The sequence below is a fragment of the Vulpes lagopus genome, chromosome 1 (genome assembly GCF_018345385.1).
Source record: "Vulpes lagopus strain Blue_001 chromosome 1, ASM1834538v1, whole genome shotgun sequence".
In the NCBI taxonomy this organism is placed as follows: Eukaryota; Metazoa; Chordata; class Mammalia; order Carnivora; family Canidae; genus Vulpes; species Vulpes lagopus.
In genome coordinates this window covers 171,840,673-171,863,436 of record NC_054824.1, presented here as the reverse complement: position 1 = coordinate 171,863,436, position 22,764 = coordinate 171,840,673, and the positions used below count along the sequence as shown (strand labels likewise).

The following is a 22,764-nucleotide window of genomic DNA, read 5'->3' as shown; positions in this document are numbered from 1 at the left end:
CTAATAAATATTTGTCAAATTAATGGAAAAAACAAGGTTTCTTCAGGTGAAAGGAAAAAGAAACTGATACACTCTGAATATTCATCATTGTCTTAATCATGTAATATATGTTGATCATATTTATCTTCTTAACAAATTCATGAGAATAGTTATTATCCCCATTGACCAACAAGGAAATGAAGATGTGGAAAAATAAAATAATTTGCCCTAAAGTAAGTAGATTTGAAGTCTGGTCTACAGTGTTTAACTCCAAAGCAAAGGCTTTTACTCCCCTGTTATTTTTAAATTATTAAGTAGGGGGGATCCCTGGGTGGCCCAGGGCACGATCCTGGAGTCCCAGGATCAAGTCCCACGTCGGGCTCCTGGCATGGAGCCTGCTTCTCCCTCCTCCTGTGTCTCTGCCTCTCTCTCTCTCTCTCTGTGTCTATCATGAATAAATAAATAAATAAATTAATTAATAATAAATTTCATCGATCATAAATAAATTTATTTTTAAAAAATAAACTATTAAGTAGGCTATGTACTATAGAGAATACAAAGATAACTAATAAATAGTTATTTAAATTAAATATAAGATAGTATATAAATTTCAAATGAGCCTAATAAATAATTTTATAGTTATTTAGAAAACTGAGAAATCATCAGTCAAATTGAAATGTTTGGCACATAGTAGGCTCAAAATGAAACATTGATTCAATAAATTTATGAACAGGTGAGGATTTGGCTCATACATATTAAGTAGAATTTGAATTGGTAGAGCAAGGCCATTTTAGATACAGGTGACAACATAAGCAAATGTGAAAAGCAAACTTGTGAAAAGGCTGATAAAATTCATCAGGAGGTAAGAATTAATGTTTAGGAGCATTGTGAGATAAGTTTGGGGAAAGTGAGTTGGACATCATATTGTGATGAGGAACTTGAATTCCAAGGCTAAGGTGTTTAAACATTAAAGTTATTGAAGAGCTATAAAGTAATAGTGGTACTGAATATTTATATAGGCATAGGGACAATAGAATGTCATGGTTAAGAGTGTGGGCTTTGGAGCAAAGAACTGTCTGAGTTAAAATTGTGGCTCTGCCCTCTACTAGCTTGGTAATCCTGAGCAAATTATCCAGCCTCTCTGTGCTCTAATTTCCTCACCAATCAAATGGAGATAATAGCTTTTAAGGCACAGGACCATTGTGAGGATTAAATGAATTATTATATGCAAAAATAGAGAACAATCCTTAGCACAGAGTAAGTATTCTGTAAATATTAACATTACAGTTTTCACTTTTATTTTCACTTGCTTTCATGTGTACTGTGTCTTTTAATTTTCACATCAACTCTGTAAGGTAGGTATTATTATAATCAATTTAATGACAGAACAAAGCCAAGGAAGTTATATCATGGTAGAAATCCTTAGCTGACAGACCTGATCATTTGGTTCTAAACAATTTCGTACTGTGATTCTTTGTAATCTAAAAAACTAATGGAACAATGGACTAATGTGCCAAAAGGCAAGTTTTAGGAAAACTATTCTAGTGAAAATTCGCAAAATGAAATGAAAAAGAGAAAGAAACTAGAAGCAAGTTTGTCATGCTCTTTCAATGATCTAGGCTTAGGTTTTATTTATAAAAACTTTTTATGCCATGGACTGTGTCATTGAGGATTAAAGAGTAAAGACAATTAAAGGAGACATTTTGAATTTTCTAACTAACCAATTAATTGATACTTTTTCAGCTGTATTTAAACTTGAAACAGATAGAAGTATATGGCCCTTGATAAGAATCTATCGGGGTGGCTTTCTTCTGATTGAATTCCTTTTTCTACTGGGCATCAACACATATGGTTGGAGACAGGCTGGAGTGAATCATGTGCTCATCTTTGAACTTAATCCGAGAAGCAATTTGTCTCATCAGCATCTTTTTGAGGTAATCAAAGCAAGACATAAGTCCCATGAATTTAGTTCACACAAGCTATATAGCTGGTTTAGTGGGTACTGAAATCTATCTTCTCCTTGAAGATTATTGACATAATATCTAAACATTTATCTAACCTTAGTTTTATTAAAGATATTTCTGAGTAATGGTTAAAAAAAATAACAATTTTTCTCTTTTCTTGTCTTTACCATTCTTTATCAGATTGCTGGATTCCTTGGGATATTGTGGTGCCTAAGCCTTCTGGCATGCTTCTTTGCTCCAATTAGTGTCATCCCCACATATGTGTATCCACTTGTTCTTTATGGATTTATGGTTTTCTTTCTTATCAACCCCACCAAAACTTTCTATTATAAGTCCCGGTTTTGGCTGCTTAAACTGCTGGTAAGTCCAGAAATTTGTCTATCATTTTTAGAGTGGTGTATTGGTCACTGACTTCCTCCAGGAGGAAACCAAGTCTGCTGTATTGCACAACTCCAGAAGGCATGGTTCACTTTATAGTCTATGTGAATGGTGCTCTAGAGCCAGGGGCAAAGAATATAGTGTAATATAGTGTACACCTTATATTGTACAGTACAGTCGCCCTGGGAAAAATACGCATTTTTTCCTCCGAAAATGGAATATGAAGTGTCCAATAGTGAAATGATTTTGCAAATTAATAATAAATTCTTGAATAATTTAAGTACTTTTTACAAATTTTTTTTTTTAATTTTTTAAAATTTTTATTTATTTATGATAGTCACACAGAGAGAGAGAGAGAGAGAGGCAGAGACATAGGTAGAGGGAGAAGCAGGCTCCATGCACCGGGAGCCCGACGTGGGATTCGATCCCGGGTCTCCAGGATCGTGCCCTGGGTCAAAGGGCAGGCGCCAAACTGCTGTGCCACCCAGGGATCCCAACTTTTTACAAATTATTTAACCAGCTATGATAACATGTAGAACTCTATGAATTTCTTTTTCTTTTTTTTTTTTTTTTTTAGAGGTGGTGAAACTATTCTTTTCCTGTAAATTGATAGTCAGCTATTTTGATTTTACAAAAGATTAGTTCTCTAAAATCAGCAAGAATATCTTATCAGAAAGCTTTAACTTGAGAAGCTGACTTGGATAATAATAAATTTATTTATAATAAATTCCATTTCTTCTTCTACTTTACCTATTTCTTAATGATCTCAAAATCCTGCAGTCTCAGCATTAGGATATAGAATTTCTTGGAAAAATAGTAGCTGCATTTTTTTGTGATAGTGTAAGATAGCATGGGGAGGGGACTTCTGCTTACTCCTAAATTAAACCAGCTCTATTTTCAAAGTTAATCGAGAATGCTCTTCTATAATTATTTCTTGGGTTATGAATTACAACTAACAATAAAGTGAAGATTAGTGATTCAATTGACTAGTCTCTTTACATACTTTTAGAATTCTTGTAATTATTATCTTACCTTTTTTCTACCTTAGGAAGTATACTACCATGAAAACTGTAGTTTTAATTTCTTTTTTCCTTTTGTATGGCCCTTAAGTTTAGCAGAATGTTTTTGTTCTTAGCAATACATTTTCTGTATCTAGCATTGCTTAAATTTTTATCTGAAGACATGTAATACAGCTTCCTTATTAAAAAGCAGTAAGCACACAGCAAGTAAAAAGCCACTTATGTTCTAGTACAGGTTAAGTATTCATAGCAATCAGGAAAAGAAAATGGCCCAGATTTCTTTGATCTTTTTTCCCACAAAGCTGATTATTATTTATTTGTATTTCTTATTTCCTCCAGTAGGATTTTTATCACAAATTGAGAATATCCCTCTTTTCCTCCAATTTCATTAAGTATTAATAAATAAAAGAGCAAATCATTTCCATTAAGTATAGCACCACTAGCCTAACTTTGGGTCTAAATGTGGAACTTAGATGTGCAAGAGTATTTTGAAAAAAAAAAAAAAGTATGCAGTCACCTTTTATACATTTTGTCATCATTTAGAAAACATGCTGTTTAGAGGATTTTTTTTTAAGACACAAGAAAAATTTGAAGTTTTTTTTTAATTTAAACTAAAACTAAATCATATCCAGTTAGTACAATTATTAGATTACCTTTTTATTTTGAGATTGTCATTTTATTGCTAGAATTTGTGGAGTTTTAAAACTTGCATAAAAATGTGGTATTCTTGTTACAAGGAAATAACTTTAAGATTATAAATACCTATTGTCTCTTGCTTCCATTATTGTGAAATCTCTATAACGTTGTTTTGAAACATAGTTTGAAGGACTCAGAAAACTCAGATGTTAATATGACTGTATTGCAATAACAAAATATTATCATTGTGTACATTGTGTTCAGTGAACATTTCCCCAATGCATCCTTCTCTGTTTAAATAGTAAGCTATGATTCATGCATGACCAGTTAGCCTTATTAGCAGAATGATTCCCCATTCAGTAGACATTTATCAATGCATCTGCTATGTGTTAGTAAATGAGGACTTACTGATGGAGTAGGTTGACAGTGATGATATAATAAGAAACAAGAGAATAGTAAAATGTACCATCAGAAGCAGTGCGGTGCAGAAAGCAGCATTGTGGTTTGTTATATTTGTAATAACAATTGTATACAGGAAAAATGTTGCTTATAGAGCATTTTAATATTAATTGACCAGTAGGTCTTGCTGAGAAAACTTAACCTGAGACTTATTTCTAGTGAATTAACAAAAATATTTCCACCCTAGTTATGTTTCTCTGATACAGCTTTTTAAAAAGTTTCATCATAAAGTAAAGGTACATTTCCTTCTTTTTTTTCTTTAATTTTTAGTGAAAAAGAACAAATCACTTGACCATAGTGGTAGGCACTGGATGACACTTATATCCATATTTAAATTCAAATTTATGTAATTTACATGCCATACACGTCCCCAAAAAAAGCTTTAAAAAATTTATTATAAATTTATTTCTTTTGATACTTACATGTCAAGTAAGTAGTAGTTTGTTTGCATTAATGATATAGCTTTTCTCTCTGGCTTATTGCACGGCTTATTGAAAGAGCAAGAGAATGATCAAGAAACTGAGCCATGGCCTCAAAATATATCAGCTCCAGAAAACACCGCAAAACCTGTACTATGCCCTGCAGATATCTGGTCTAACTTCCAAAGCCCAGTTCCTTTCATAGATAGTTGATATCCAGGATAAATTCATAATATAGCCATTTATCTCCCTCAAATAATAAAGAGAAATGTTTACAGAACAAATAGAATCAGCCAAGTCTGAGGGGAAAGAGCCATCAGTCTCCCATGCTGACTAGGTCTGTTAAATGAATATAGCTAGGTGGCAAGAGAGCTGTAGATTTAGACTTATTTTCTTAAAACTGCTGCTCAGTGAGAATTCTTTGTTTTAGGAGTTCATTTTTGCCTGTTTAAGATAGAAAGGATCTGACAGGGTGAGGATTAAAGTTGCCTTCATTCCATCTTCACTTTCCTCAGGGCCTCTCAAGGCATTCTGCACAATTGGAGCCTGTTTCTGATGATTACATTAGTATCTAAGTTTTCCTCTCTGCAATGCCAGATTTCACTTTGCAGTGCAAAACAGTCTTCCACAGAATAGGTCAGGATGAGTTTGTTGTAGGTCTTCTGTAAAATGGGGATATGAATAGTACCAGGCTCATAAAATGGATTATGAAAAATACATTATGAGAAAAATATGCAGCACAGATCAGTGCTCAGTACTTTTAATATGAATTCATTTAACATCATCTTTATAACAGTGGGATATGGACTGATTTTTGTGGCATAATTTCAAGACAAATACCATTATTACCATGCCATTAGTGAAATGAAAGTGACTTTGGTTAGAGAATAGGCAGGCATGCCTCAGGTGATGTACCACCCTTCCCTTCCTATCTCTTGTAGGCAGAAGCTTTGTATTCAGTTAGTGAGATGGGAGGAGATTCCAGAAATTATCATAGCACATGAGTCTCTAGCAAAATTTACCCTAGAGCCTAACACTAGACATCCTCTCTGTGCTTCTACCTTCTGCCACCCTCTGCTTTCAGCTTCAACTCTTCCCACCCTCTCTGCTTTCTATTTTCTAACTATAGCTATTTCTGCCTTCTTTACCCTGCTTTAATTTCCTTTCTTGGTTATCTATTCGACTCATTCCCTTCACTACTAATTCTCAACCTAGTCACTGTTGCCAGGTCCCGCCCTGTGTTTGTGATTGGTTTATTGGTTTCCATTTTATCAGCTAAAGTAATCATGCTGCATGATCAGACACAAATTAGAGAAATTTAATATGAATTTTCTTGTTTCTGTTTTTTTTTTTTTTTTCTTTCTCCCAGTTTCGAGTATTTACAGCCCCCTTCCATAAGGTAGGCTTTGCTGATTTCTGGCTGGCCGATCAGCTGAACAGCCTGTCAGTGATATTGATGGACCTGGAATATATGATCTGCTTCTACAGTTTTGAGCTCAAATGGGATGAAAGTGGGGGCCTGTTGCCAAATAATTCAGAAGGTAGGGTATGAATGTGCATCCATACCCTAAACTGCCAGTGTAAACCAAGAAATACTGGGAATGAGAAATTTAAGATCATGGTGAAAACTCATCCAATGATATTACAAACTTAATTAAATGTACTTGGCACTCTTTTAGCAGTCTCTTTATCTGATATAATTTGGCTCTTAAATTATATGCTATGATTTTAGCCATACATTTGCCAAGAGATTTGCAACTTACACTTAGAAGAATTCTAAATCTAAAAAAAAAAAAAAAGTTCTAGTACATTGGTAGTTATATCACAAATGTTTTAGTGCCAGCAGTTTCCATCACAGTATTGCTTTATAATGAGCAAAAATACTGATTATTTAGGATTAGATCAGGTGCTTTGAGAAAGTTATTATAGATTCTTTTTAATTCTTATTAGGGATTTTGTTTTCTGTTCTGGCTCTTTTTCTCACTCTTAGTGTATGCCAAAGGTTCAAGTTATTAAGGAATTTTGCCTTATTGACAAAGACCAAATTTAGACAGATTATGTAATCTCTGACTAACAAAAGTTAATGAAGCCAGTGACAACACATTTTCATCAATTGCCAGCAGACCACAATTGTATAGTAGCTTGATCGCACTATAATGCATTCTTAGAATTTGAAGAAAAATTGATTTACCAGCTCCATTCTTCTCATTTAAAAATGCATACTCTGCTCTTCATTAAAAAAGGGTGAAGATGGGGAGCATGTACAACCCATTGCCATATATTATGGCAGTTTTGGAGTTCATGAAATTGGCTAGAGTCATCAGTGATATTTGTATGTTGTCTGGATATTTCAAATTATAAAACTATTCTTTTTCCTTAGATTAGTGTACTCCTCCTGTAATTTTCCCAGCTCTATCACATTCCAATGAAAGTGATTCCAGAACAAGTAGTCAGAAATACGAGAGGACAGATTTTCCCTGTAGATTTACCCTGTGTATTAACTTTCTTTCCTTGGCTTAGCTATCACTAAAAAGTTTGAGAATATAATTGTTACAAAGAAGAAAGTGATTCTGAAACCCAGGCTTCTTGTTTTGATGGACTTAGTAGTGGTTATAATATATAACAAAATAATGTGAACGTTTTTTTTTTTTTAATTATAATTTTTTCTTCTTTGAAATCTTCACAGAACCGGAAATTTGCCACAAATATTCATATGGTGTGCGGGCCATTGTTCAGTGCATTCCTGCTTGGCTTCGTTTCATCCAGTGCCTGCGCCGATACCGAGACACAAAAAGGGCCTTTCCTCATTTAGTTAATGCTGGGAAATACTCCACGACTTTCTTCACAGTGACATTTGCAGCCCTTTACAGCACTCACAAAGGTATTCTATGATTGACTTTGAAGAGATTTTCAAAGCCCAAGGACTTCCCACTACTTAAGTCTGCTTCTTACTCTGGTTACTTTTCCATTTGTCATGCTCTTTTTTTCCATTGAAGTTTTAGTCCCCTCACTTATACTACTTTGTTCTTGAATACAATTTTAGTTTCATTCCACTGTTTACTAACAAGTACCATTAGAAAGAGTTAAAGTCATCCAGAACAGGAAGGATTTGTGATAATGTGTGAAATCCTGAATTATGTTTAATGTGCTCGGTCTTAGACACCTTGGGCTTTCATTTGGTTTTTTAGACTTCTTGTTCATTAATGAGGTTGGGAAATGCTAGGTGAAAAAGATTCCCTCAGGCAATCATGTATATTTTTAATCGCTTTCCTTCACCAAGTAGTAAGGATTGTTTCCAGCCCATTTAACTGCAAATTGAGTTCTCTGATCTCTCTAGTTTCTTATCTCCATAGCAACCAGTTATTACTTGAGACTGCTCTTCTGTTGGGAGGGGAAAAAAGCTTTTAGGTTCTGAGCCACATGCAGTCGGGCCTTTTGAATTTTTAACCTTTTTCCAAGAACTGTCAATCAAAGATCTCATTTTCTTTTACTAAAATACATTCTATCTTTGTCTGTGTAAATCAGTATCAGCCCACACCTTAGAGGCTGCACTTTCGTCTGTGGGTGTTACTTACTGAAATTATTATAATTATTTTTAAATACTTAAGTAAATTTTTTTCAGTGACCTTTTTTTTAATAGAAACACTGTAATTTTGGAACCTTAGCTAGTAGCTCTTGATTACTAGCTACTAAAGTATGTCTAAAGTATGTGTGATGGTCTTGAAAGACCAGGGCTGTGGTATTTTGAGGGCTTGCCGTTTGGTCCAGTAGAACACTTTGTAACATAACTTCGACTTTTTGTAGTAGATTCTGCAATTACAGTAATATTGATAATGCAGCCAATAATTTTATCACTTTGTAGGCACTCTTGTTAAATGATTTAAATTAACTTAGTGCCTCAGTGAAAGAAACACATCCTCAAAGCTCCCATAATTTTAATTCTTGCTAAGGAAAGGTATTCTTTAGTCTGGGTGTGCATCATGATTCACAAGGTTGTTACTAGAGAATTTATAAGTCAGGCAACTGATTCGATACATGGTACCCTATGCCTTTCTCCCATCTTGAGTAACAATGTTTTTTTTGGTTGAATATTTTAGGATATAACTTATCTTTAACCATACTGATTCTATTCACTATGAAGCTGAAAATCTGAATTCCTCAAATTTGCATCCAGCTTCATATTTAATAACCTAAAGCTGGAAGCATGATTTGGATAGTATTGTGATCTTAAGACCTTTTTTTTTTATCATGTATTCTTCAAAGAAATTTTTAAACTATATTATTATTTTACCACTTTTATTAAACTATTATTTAAACTACATTGACTTTTTTTTTACATTGGCATTTTTAAGTTTATATCTGAAATTTTTCATCTTAAGGTTAAATAATTTTTTAAATGTAGTTTACGGTGTAATTTAAATAATATTTTAGATTTTAGATTTTAAAAGCTATGTTTATTTGAGAAGGTGGGGAGAGGGAGAGTGAGAGTGAGTCTCAAGCCAATTGCACTGAGCACAGAGCCAGACAAGGCTGGATCTCACAACCCTGAGATCACAACCTGTGCCAAAACTGAATTGGACACTTAACTGACTGAACCACCCGGGTGCCCCTTAAATATTCACGTTTTATTATTTTTTTTAAGATTTTATTTATTTGGAATGCCTATGTGGCTCAGTGGTTGAGCGCCTGCCTTCAGCCCAGGGCGTGATCCTGGGAGTCCTGGAATTGACTCCCACATCAGGCTCACTTCATGGAGCCTGCTTCTCTCTCTGCCTCTCTATCTCTGTGTCTCTCATGAATAAATAAATAAAATCTTTCAAAATATATTTTTTATTTATTTGATGGGACACCTGGGTGGCTCAGTGGTCCTGGAGTCCTGGGATCGAGTCCCACATCAGGCTCCCTTCATGGAGCCTGCTTCTCTCTCTGTGTCTGTCATGAATAAATAAATAAAATCTTTTAAAAAATAAAATAAAATAATAAAGATATATTTTTAAAAGATTTTATTTATTTGAGAGAGAGAGAGAACATGAGCAGGAGGAGGGGCAGAGGGAGAAGTAGACTCCTCACTATGCAGGGGACCTGATGGGGAGGACTTGATCCCAGGACTCCAGGAACATGATGGGAGCCAAAGGCAGACCTCTTAACCAACTGAGCCACCCAGGCACCCCAAATATTCACATTTTAAAACTGCTGAAAGTTTCTACAATACACCCCATAAATATTCACATTTTATTTCATTTTTTTTTGTATTTTTAAATTTTTATGCATTTATCAGAGAGAGGGAGGGTGAGAGATCATGTGAACAGTCAGGAGAGGCAGAGGGAGAGGGAGAAGCAAGCAGGGAGCCCTATGCGAGGCTCAGTCTCAGGACCCTGGGATCAAGACCTGAACTGAGGGCATCCTTAACTGAATGAGCCACCCAGGCATCCCAGATATTCACATTTTAAGACAAAACTGCTAAATAGGGCAGCCTGGGTGGTTCAGCAGTTTAGCGCTGCCTTTAGCCCAGGGCCTGATCCTGGAGACCCGGGATCAAGTCCCACATCAGGTTCCCTGCATGGAGCCTGCTTCTCCCTCTGCCTGTGACTCTGCCTCTCTCTCTCTCTCTCTCTCTCTCTCTCTCTCTGCGTGTCTCTCATGAATAAATAAAATAAAAATCTTTTTAAAAAACTGTTAAATATTTCTATTAAGTGTGTCCAAGTAATCTAAATATAAAAGCACAATACTCATCATGATTTGTTTTTTTAAAAATGAAGCAACTTGGGGTGCCTATATTTGGTTGAGTGTCTGACTCTTCATTTCAGCTCAGGTTGTGATCTCAGGGTCGTGGAATCAAACCCTAAGTTGCGCTCTGTGCTTAGGGTGGAGTCAGCTTGTCCTTCTTCTGCTCCTCCCCCTGCTCTCGCTCTCATGTTCTCTCTCTCAAATAAATGAATAAAATCTTTTAAAAAAAATGAAACAACTCTACAGTAGTCAAATTTTACATCTCTTTTCCATTGAACTTTTTTAAAATGTATTTTTATGTTTTGATCACTTTTGTTTGACCCATATGTATGTAAATTATTAATTTCCTGTTACTAGAAGATACTAAGAGACTTTTCTTTCTGTGTTGTAATTATCTATCATTACCCTAATTGTCATTTATAGCTGGTCAAAGTAACATTACAGATATGTTACAAATTTTAATAATTACCACATAAACATTTCTTATTGAGATAAATTTATATTACTTATTCTTTTTTTTAAGATTTTATTTATTTATTCATGGAGAGACACAGAGAGAGGCACAGACACAGGCCGAGGGAGAAGCAGGCTCCATGCAGGGAGCCTGATGTGGGACTGGATCCCGCGTCTCCAGGATCACTCCCTGGGCCAAAGGAGGCACTAAACCGCTGAGCCACCGGGACTGCCCTATATTACTTATTCTATTCCATTTTTCAGTTTTTATGTAAGTAAACTCTGAAAAACCTTGTTAAATAGCTATATACGTGAGAATGCAAGTTTTATTGTTGCTGCGTCACTCAGATTTTAGGCAAATCCTCAGTTATACACTTAAAAAATTTGCATTGTAGTTAATCATCAGTAATTTATTTGTTCTTCCCATACTTCCTTATTGGAAGCAAAGAGTTGAAAATAAACTGAAGAAAGTAAAGAATTAAACATAAACTAAATGAAAAAAGGATTTAACTAGCTAACTAGTCACTAGAATCATTCACTTTCTTTGTTTATAGGGAGCACTTTCTTTTGTTTATAGGTCCTACTCCAAAAAGCTGGAGTAGGACCAGTTATAGGATGTTTCATTCGAGATGCTCCTTGTTTAACTCAACGTGCTCAGGAAACAATTAGGAAAATTAAGATATTGTTAATTTCATTACGCATTTGCCAGTGCAGTATTTTTTGATACTTTATCAAAGGTATTTTTGATACTTTTATGCTTTATCTTATGATATCTTTAAATGTTTTTCTTTTTCTTTTAAATCTTGAAATTGCAGATTACACTCATCCATTTTATAGAGGATATCTGCATATATATCCCCTAACTAGAAAACCAGTCAGCCAAATTAGAAAAAGTTTTGACTTAAATTAACATATTTATATACACCCCTTTGTAAACATCTCAATTCTAATTCTAAGGTAGATGGATGAATGGGTAGGTAAGTGCATAGATAGGCAGATAGAATAATTACACATTCAGTATTACTGAGAATATTTGTATATCAGTTGTGCTCAGCACTAAAAATAGAGCAGCAACAAACAACATACCATTCTTACTCTTAAAAATTTATAATCTAGTAGGGGAAACGAGTAAAAATAGAGTAATTGGTTACACAACAATTGCAGTTGTCAATATGCTTAAAACTTCTGAACTTTATGCTTAGAAGTGGTTAAGATGGTAAATGTTACACTATTTGTTTTTGACTACGGAAAAAAAAGGTATTAGAATAGAGGTAAAGAAGTAAGCAGGGTATCATAATAGCCTACAGATAGAACAAGTCCTAACCCAGCCCCCAGTAGAGACTTCCGGAGATAGTAGTTAAGCTATCTTATTGTCTATGTTAAGGAGAATTTCAGTTATCCCCTTATGTGCTTTCCCCAAGGCTATGTAATTTGTGAGTGGTGGAAGAGTTTCTGTTTCCCACTTTTGTTGATCTTCAGTCTAGGGCTTCCAGCTCCCTCTCCCCATCAGACGGAACCATCCTTTTAAAGTAAAAATTATAGTATATATTGTTTACTTCCCAAATTTGTTTTAAGGATTAAATAAGGTGTAATGTGAGTGGAATCACATTATAAACCCTAACTTGCTACACAAATGGAATTTATCAGTAAATGAAATAGAATTTTCCTTGCTGTCTAGAGCTGGTATATGTGTGTCTTCTTTTATGGAAAATCTTTTTTAAGAGAAGCCCTTATAATCCCTTGGGTGGGGGCGTTATGCTGGACAAGTATCAATTAAGAATGTGTTTGGCTTTTTGTTCATGTAATACAGATGTTTACTCACTAAACTTGATTCATGTCCCACAGTCAAGTTTTTAAAAACCAAGCATTCTTTAGAGGGACCATTGGTTATATATCTTAATCATATCTGTAAGATTTAAAAAAAAACCACTTTGTATTGTTGATACATATTAAATATTTATATCATTAATTTATTTTTTCCAAAAAGCCTAAAACAGAGGGGGGTGGGGCGATTGGAAAGACAGCTCTCAGGGACAGTTGAGTGACGGTAGAATTTGGTTTCTGTTGTTGTTGTGGACAGTGTTCCCAAGAGAAAAAGTATCAGAAAGCATACACTTTAGAAATCATCCTTGAACCAAAAGAACAGATTTTGTATGTTTAATAGGGTAGATCTTTTCCTATTGAATTTGTAAGTGTTATGGTAAAAGATAAATTTTATGAGAGGAAAGTGTAGGAGATGGTGAGGTAACCTTGTTCAGATTCAGGGATCTGAGTCTTTTCAGAGAACTAGCCTACAAGAGTTACCATAGTAACTGCATTATTGGGGGCATTTTCGAAATTGTTTCAAAGGTTGTATCTTATGCTTCATGATTTATAGAAATGGAGGCACAAGGGTTACCTCTGTACCTAGAATCATTTTTTTAACAGGGAGGGGTTTAGACCCATTTCAGAGAGACTAATTATAGTATTTCAGCTAGTCCTTGCTTGTTATAGTAAGAAGGAAACACATTTTAAACATTTCAGTATATTTTCTTTTCCGTCATTAATTTTAGACACAAAGGAATTTAGCTCGCAGCCAATCTCCATATTTTAAGAATTCACATTTCATTACAAGCCTAAATTTGAAGCCAACTCCTACAAGTTTTTTGTTGGAATTAGGATTGGAGGAGACAGGAAAGTGTTTTGAATGTTTTTTGTGTGTCCTTGAGGTTTCTTGGCTTTGGCAAGAAAAAGCCTGTGGGAGGTACAATAATAGAAAAAGCCATTGTGTTATTTCTGACCCGTCAATGGGGAAGAGAGAGAGCACTTCATTAGATTTTCTGTTTTTTCACTTACAGTTTCCAACATTCTAAAATATTCATAAATTCTCAGTTGGTTTTGCTCTTTGCTATTTTCTGAATATATAGAAAAAACTTTATTTTAAAAATACCTAATATTTTACTTTAAACTTTTTTATTGGCATTTGCTAACAAGTATTTGCTATTAGACTTTTAAAAATACTTAGAAAATAAGAGATATCCTCTGCTCATTTAAAAGCTGAGTTCATTTATATTTGTTTGCTTGGTTGTTTTCCAGTGCCCAGATCCCTTCTAGATCCCTTCTTAACATTCTGTAAGGGGTGCTGTGCCCCCTAATGAGGACTCCTTAGCAGTAGTGCAGAGCCTTCAGTGCAAATAGTCATTTCATTGTTTTGAGTGAGCACACATAGTCCTGAAATGCTTCCTCTCTGGGGTATGGCCAGTATATTACTCTCTTTCTACCCAGAATAATAGGTTACTATGCCAGAATTTCCAAATTATTTTTATTCTTATTTTTATTCTTATTATCTTATAATAGAAACACTAATTTTTTTTTTAATTCTCTAGGGAAACTTTTGTTTCATTAACTTTTTTTTTAAGCACATACACAAAAATTTTAAAAACAACTCATTTGGATAAATGCTTTTTTTGGCATACTATTAAAAAGTAGCTCAAATCCTTAATCCTTTTGAAATTTGATATATTCTGCTGTAATTTCTCTAACCTAAAAATGCAGAGAAGAAATAGATTTTTTTAAAAAATTTGTTATTTGTCAATATTGGCTTAAATTCTTCTGATCCTTAAGTACGAGATACAATTTGCTTCTGATTGTTAATTTGACTTTTACAAATATTTCTCAGGATGCTTTTGTCTACTTGGCATTATACTAATTTTAAATGGCTTTATAAATATTATACCAACAATTTCATTTATTTTTCACCTTAAATTGCTTTAAAAATAGTAATTATAGCTTTGAATAAATTAAATTTCCTTTGTATCTTCCTTGTCATGTTAAAAAAAAACTTTAAAAATAACACATATCTTTATACCTTGATAATACCATTTTTGTTGTCTTTTTTTTTTTACATATAGATTTTATTTATTTATTCATAATAGATACAGAGGCAGAGGGAGAAGCTCCCTGTGAGGAGCACAATGTGGAGCTGGATCCCAGGACCCCAGGATCACAGCCTGATCCAAAAACAGGCATTCAGGGCAGCCCAGGTGGCTCAGCAGTTTAGCACCGCCATCAGCCCAGGGCGTGATCCTGGAGACCTGGGATCGAGTCCCACGTCAGGCTCCCTGCATGGAGCCTGCTTCTCCCTCTGCCTGTGTCTCTGCTTCTCTCTCTGTGTCTTTCATGAATAAATAAATAAAACCTTTAAAAAAAAAAAACAAAAACAGGCATTCAACCACTGAGCCACCCAAGTGCCCCTGTTGTCTTTTCTGTATTCACTTTTGTTTTATAAAGTGCTCATACAACTGATCCATGTAGTTTGTTAGCACTTCTATACAAATTATGTTGCTTCTATACAAATTATGTTGTACTCATGCACAAAGCTTAAAGTTTAAAAATAATCTGTATATTGCTTAGAAACTGGGAAAGAGGCTTTGTGATGTTTAAAATAAGAAGTTGAACATTATAAATTCAACTTATGGAACAATTTTATCTAATTGGAAAGGAATTTAAAGATGTTTGCAAACAATTTTTAACTTTCATTTCAATTATATATAATTTTACATGAGAATATTGGTGGAAAGTATAAACATCAATGAAAATTATTGTGTCTAGGTATTCTCAGCAGCAAAAAAGAAAAATGAGTAGGCAAATGTATTATTGGGTATGAATTCTAGCTTTTTTCTTGGGTAGTAGATTATATATGAATCTCGTCAGAGTTTTATAGTATAATTCAATAAGTTTACTAATCAGCTATTGCTACATAATAAGTCATCCCCAAAACTCATTAAGTTTAAGGTGGTCATTTATTCTCAATTATGTATCTGTAGGTCAGCTGGGAATTGGTGGAACTAGGCTAGACTCAGTGGACAGCACTATTTTAGGCCACTGTGCCTGCTGGGCTTTTGGCTCTTCCCAGCAGGTTTGGTTTAGGTCTGTTCCATGTATTTCCTGTTGGAGCGGCAGCTAAAGAGGCAGTGTTTAATCCCAAGGAAAACTCTTCACATGGTACTAGCAGAAACAATTACTTTTTTTTTTAAGATTTTATTTATTCATGAGAGAGACAGAGAGAGAGAGAGAGAGAGGCAGAGACATAGGCAGAGGGAGAAGCAGGCCCTGGCAAAGAGCCCAACGTGGGACTCAATCCCGGATCCCAGGATCAGAACCTGAGCCAAAGGCAGATGCTCAACCACTGAGCCATCCAGGCGTCCCCAGAAACAATTCCTATTGCATAAATACATTGTAAGCCTCTGCTTGCTTCATCATCAAGTTACATGTCTAGGCCCAAAGGAAGTCTGCCCATCCAAAAGCCAAAGCAAATTATTAGGCCCACCATCAATGGGGTAAGAATCATGAGAGAGGAGTGTTGGGGGTGGGGATGGGGAGGTGCTGAATATTTTTAAACTGTAATCTAATCTACCACAAAACAAATCAATTTTAACTGATTTTTTTAGGTGGAAAAGGATATAAACAATTTTGTAGAGCAATTAAACATGGCTAATAAACATAAGAAAAATGTTCTACTTCACTGACAGCAAAGAAATACAAGGTAAAATATTTAATCAAAGAAGTGATAATGCTTATTTCTATAAAGAATGTGGAGAGATGAACACACTCGTTCTCTTGATAGAGAATGGGCAGCCCGGGTGGCTCAGTGGTTTAGCACCACCTTCAGCCCAGGGTGCGATCCTAGAGACCTCAGATCGAGTCCCACGTCAGGCTCCCTGCATGGAGCCTGCTTCTCCCTCTGCCTGTGTCTCTGCCTCTCTCTCTGTGTCTGTCATGAATAAATAAATAAAATCTTTTTTTAAAAAAAAAGATAGAGAATGAAGTGGTAAGCAGTTGGGTAATTTTATCAAGAATCTTAAAATCATTCATACCTTTTGAACTTAGTAACACCCTTTCCATAACTTTTTTCTAAGAAAATAATAAGAGACGTAGGTAGAAATGAACTTATGGGGATGCCTGGGTGGCTCAGCAGTTGAGCGTCTGCCTTTGGTTCAGGTCGTGATCCCAGAGTTCAGGAATCGAGTTCCGCATCAGGCTCCTGCAGGGAACCGCTTCTCCCTCTGCCTATATCTCTGCCTCTCTCTCTGTGTCTCTCATAAATAAATAAATAAATAAATAAATAAATAAATAAATAAATCTTTAAAAAAAAGAAAGAAATGAACTTATATTTATAGTATTATATAGTAAAAAGCTGAAATAATCTAATAAATATCCACCAATTGGAAAATAATATGGTACATGGAATATTATATAGTGGCTTGTCAAAAGTAATGCAAAGCACCTGCAAATAGTAGATGAAGAATAATAATATTATTAAAAGCTAATGTTTACTGAATATTTTTGTGGGTCAGATACTCTTTTAAGCATTTAACATGTATTAACTATTTTAATCTTCCCAGCAGACCTATGAGGTATTAGAATCACAGCTAGACAGACAGTAATTAAAGTGGCAAAAGCACATTTTACTCAGGAACTGTTGAAGTAGAGGAAAAAGAGAACAAGGCTCAATTCTGAATATAGAACAGACAAATAAGGATTTATAGCCAAGGAGAAGGGTGGGGGTCAGTGGATGGAAAATTACTAAAAGGAAGCATCAAGGGTAAGGGGGAGAATTCTGGTTAAACTGGTTTAGCAGGATTCTTGCTAAAAGAAGACCAGAATGATTAGATGAGGGATGGAGGATAAAGAATTTGATATCTAGAGTGATCAGATATTGAGGGCTAGGGGTCCTCTCTAAACTGACTTGGTAAGATTATTGCTACATCTGGGTGACATAGGCTTGACAGAGACAGACACCAATCAAGTTTGAGGCCTAGAACGCAGTAGAGTTAGGTAAGGAGAGAGTCTTTGTCAGAGGTAAGCATTTGATCCTCATTTTACAGGTAAGCAAATTGAAAACAGGTTAAATTGCTTGCCAAAGTCATACATCTATAAAGTGAAAGAACATAGGTTATGAATACCAACAGTGTAGCTCCAAAACCAAGTAGCTATTAGGTGGCAAAGCTAGAATCCATATACAGATCTTGGGTTGTTTTTATTCTACCATACTGCCTTCTCAGTTTATAGAATGCTCTGAGCTCTTTCCAGAGGTTAAATGTTAATGTTAAATGTTAAATTCGTGGTAGACAGAAAGATTAGATAGAACAGTGTGCTATTCCTACGTGTACCAAATAAATTTATGTTTGAAAAAGCACAAGGGTATATGTTGTTAGAGAATAATTCAAACAGTTCTTTTTAAGAGGGTAGGCTCATTTTCTGATCCTTTGGTCCTAATGGCCACAGTCATGGAAAGCCAAAAATATTGCCAAGAATTGACTATTTCACATTAATAGTCACAGGCTTTGTATTAGTAGGAACAGTGTGGATCAGCCCAGAAAATTGAAAGTCATTCTTGAATTAGAGGGAAGCAAACACTAACATTTTAGTGTTGTTTCAAGTGATGGGAAAATGGTTTGACATAAATAATTTACTTAGAGTTGTATTATTTGTTAGGGTCTTAAAATTCACTTTTTAAGCAACACCTGAGGCAATTAGGTATTTGTTAAAGCTCGCTGTTTTCTTAATATATATGGTTAATAAACAAGGAATGTTGCCAGCATGCTTCTTAGAATGTAGTGAAAAAATATTAAAAGAAAGGAGTTAGCTAATACCTCATTTTATGGGTACTTTGAATGAGGTATAAGGTATGGTTTCTATGGATATTTTTAAAGGAATTTTTCTTATAGTAAACATTATTTTCTTCACATATAAAAAAAAAAACAGTACTGCCTGCTACTTAAAGGAGGATAAAGCATCTACCTACTATTTAAATATCACGTGGATGTGTTGCATTTCTATGTTTCCTGTCATTGGAATTCTCAGGGCTGCCTCTAAATATTTTTTAGTTGCTTCTGAACAATAACCTTGGGCAAAATTTCTTTTAAAGGCAGAATTGTACTGCTTGCAACTATTTTATCTCTACTTTCCTTAAAGGAAATGAATATCCATCAAACAAAGTGAAGTACTGAAGAAGACAGAATTCCTGAAGAAAGTTGAACTGCAAGTCTAGGATCTGTTGCATAATCTTCCTCTTCCTTCTCAGTTATGAATATACAAACAGTCCATGACTTATGATATTTCAACTTAATGATTTTCAACTTTCTGACAGTGTAAAAGCAATACTCATTGAGTAGAAACCATACTATATGTTCTGAATTTTGATATTTTCCCAGGCTAGCAGTATGCAGTATGATACTGTCATGATGCTGAGGAGTAGCAGCAGCCACAGCTCCCAGTCAGCCACGCAATCACAAGGGTATATGACCAACACAAACCATTGTGTTTGTCACTATCAGTGTAGTGTTCAGTTATATGAGATATCCAGCACTGTATTATAAAATAGGCTTTGTGTTAGATGATTTTGCCCAACTTTGCGAGCTAACTAACATAAGTGTTCTGAGCATGGTAGATGAGGTGTATTGAATTCATTTTCAACTCATGGTATTTTCACCTTAACATGGGTTTATTGGGATGTAACCATCATAAATCAAGGAAGATCTGTATGACTAGGTATATTTCCTTCCTCAAGAACTGAAAAAAATGATTTTAACTGATATTTGAAATCAATTTTTAAAAATCTTTCATTAAACCTTCTGTTGCAGAAAGTTAATCCACCTTGAGATACATCCATCTCTGCTCAATTTAATCAGGTCCTCTGCCAATTAGGATTTCCATTTTAGTGAAAGGCATAATTTTGACTGAGGGAGAGAACATGGGCTTTGGAGCTAGGTACACTTAAGACTAGGTTAACTTAGCCACTTAACTAATTATGTTACCCTGAGAAAGTGACTCAACTTCTTTGAGTTAGAAGTTAGTAAAATTGAGATAATAATTCCTACCTCATAAATTTATTATGAGAATTAAATTGTGCAAGTATACTGTAACTGATGGTAATTGGGTATTGGTATTCTTTCCATGCTCTGAAAGTATGAAAAACTCTCATGTAAAATATTAGGAAAGAGGTTTTAACTACAGGCATGGAGGAATTCAAAGTAATTATGAGTAGGTATCTGGATAAAATGGAGTTTATTTTTATGAAATTGTAAATCAAATGCAGGAAAACATAGAAAATCTAAATTATATGATTATAAAAGATTTTATTTATTTATTCATGAGACACAGAGAGAGAGGCAGAGACACAGACAAAGGGAGAGGCAGGATTCCTGCAGGGAGCCTGATGTGGGACTCCATCCCGGGACCAGGACCGGGATCATGCCCTGAGCCAAAGGCAGATGCTCAACCGCTGAGCCACCCCAGGTGTTCCAAAAAATCTAAATTCTAGATAAAGGACAACTTTTCCTTATTCCTTTGGTTCTTATTGAAGTATCAGGCCAAAATGTTTTTATTAAGTGAAAACTTTCAAACCATCAGTGACAGTTGTGCCATTTAAACTCTTGCAAAACTAAAAGTATCCTTTTTCTTTTTTTCCTTTTTTTTTTTTTTTTTTTTGCATCCTTTTTTCTCTTTAAAAAACCAGAATAGGGGTGCCTGGGTGGCTCAGTTGGTTAAGCATCTGCCTTTGGTCAAGTCATAGTCCTAAGGTCCTGGGATGGAGCCCTGAGTAGGGTTCCCTGCTCAGCAGTGAGTGCTTCTCCCTCTTCCCCTCCCTCTCTTGTGCTCTTGCTCTTTCTCTTTCTCTCTCTCTCTGTCAAATAAACAAATTCTTTAAAACAAAAACCCAGCATAATTCAGAGTTCTCAGTCCTTGAATCCATTCCTTTTTACACTCTAAATCTTTCCAAGGCAGCAAGATGTGATGCTGTGATTCTCAAACTGTAGTATGTGTATGAATCATCTTGGATTATTACTTAAAAATACTCTTCTTGGGCCCACTTTTAGTCTAATTCATAGGATTAGAGTGATGACCCCAAAGTTTGCCTTTTCAACATGTGCTTCATGATACTTCTGCTGACTAATATAATACTGGTAGAATGTAAGGAGTAGAGATTGCAAATGGATGTGATGTTGAGCAAATATGGAAACTACTGAGTTTGAATACTGCTGCTTCCTCCTGTACTATTTGTTAGATCTTGGACAGCCAAGCAATGAATGGTAGGGAGGCAATAGAACATACTGAAAGCATGGGCTTTAAATTATAGCACTTGGACATGTTCCCTGATAGTAACAGTCCACACTCCATAAGAAGGTTCTAAGGAAATAGGTGTAAAGTTCCTAAGGGAGAAATGAGAAAGCAGAGCAGAGACAGACACTAACTAAAACTCGTGGAAGTTTCAACAACAAAAAACACTCAAGAAAGAAATACCAAGGGTTCCTTACTGACAGCAAGTTTTATGTTTTCCCTATCAGCTTTTATTCTGCTTCAAGTCATTAGAGACGATTTAAACGTTTTATCTCTAATTATCTTTTTTTTTTAATTTTTTTTTTAATTTTTATTTATTTATGATAGTCACAGAGAGATAGAGAGAGAGGCAGAGACACAGGCAGAGGGAGAAGCAGGCTCCATGCACGGGGAGCCCGACGTGGGATTCGATCCCGGGTCTCCAGGATCGCGCCCTGGGCCAAAGGCAGGCGCCAAACCGCTGCGCCACCCAGGGATCCCTCTCTAATTATCTTTAAAGTCTAATTTAAACTTTTTATCTCGAAGTATATTGATGCCAATTGATGAGATGGTTCCTAAATTAAATATTTTAATAGATGTTTCAGAAGTACGGGTAAAGTTTGAAATAACACAGGTTTTACTCCTAATACCCAATTTGAAAGTAAGGTATCAAATGAAGGTTTCTATACAAAGGCATTATAGTCTTGGACTGTTTCACTCTGAGACCAAGAATTGTTTCAGAAGGCATTTTTAGATCTGATATGTTAAACTAGTATAGAACGTTGGCAAGTTGTGAAAAATGGTGGAAAAGATTTTGGCATTCTTTCTCTCTATGCATGCCTATTATATATATTTTCACTTCCTTTAAAAACTGTTAATTATCCATAATGTGGAATATATATTGCTATTATTTTTTATATTTCTGAATTATATTTTTGTGATCTATATTTGTTTTTTAATTCATCTCTAATTACTGTACCCAACTATTATGGCTGCTGAAATCTTACCCAATCTTATTTTCATTTTTAATTGATTATAATTTTAGCTTGTGTTTATGACTTAATTTTTTTTTCAGTTCAATTAAGAAAAACATTTCTACCCATATGAATGTACTACCTGAAGCTTTCTTACGCTTAATAAAATAAGCACTTGAGACATTGTCAAAAGTTTATAGGATTCTTTCATTCCTTTGTAACGTGATTATGGCAAATAGCATTCCATTTAGTTAAATGAAATTGCCTCTTTGCAGGAGAAAGGCAGAAACATGATTTTTAAACAATTTTAAATTAAATTTAACATTTACTATATTAGTAGTTTCAGAGACAGAATATAGTGGTTCATCCATCAGTTGCTTACTTGAGTGCTCATTACTTCAAGAGCCCTTCTTAATAAGCCTGTCTGTCAGTTAACCCATCCTTCTACCCACCTCCCCTCCAGCAATCCTCCGTTTATTTCCTGTAGTTAAGAGTCTCTTATAAGGATTTGCCTCCCTCTCTGTTTTCATCTTATTTTATTTTTCCTTCTCTTCCCCTGTGTTCATCTGTTTTGTTTATTAAATTCCACATCTGAGTGAAATTATATGGTATTTCTCTTTCTCTGACCGAATTATTTCACTTAGCATAATACCCTCTAGTTCAGTTCCATCCATGT

General features: G+C 34.9%; 1 protein-coding gene across 1 annotated transcript in view; it reads left to right on the top strand.

Moving 5' to 3' along the window:
• XPR1 (xenotropic and polytropic retrovirus receptor 1) overlaps window positions 1-22,764 on the top strand; it is a 224,596-nt gene that overhangs the window by 164,993 nt on the left and 36,839 nt on the right. The window contains exons 8-11 of the mRNA XM_041756166.1: window positions 1,723-1,913; window positions 2,124-2,303; window positions 6,224-6,395; window positions 7,541-7,735. Coding sequence (XP_041612100.1) covers window positions 1,723-1,913; window positions 2,124-2,303; window positions 6,224-6,395; window positions 7,541-7,735 — 738 coding nt within the window. The remainder of the gene's footprint in view (window positions 1-1,722; window positions 1,914-2,123; window positions 2,304-6,223; window positions 6,396-7,540; window positions 7,736-22,764) is intronic.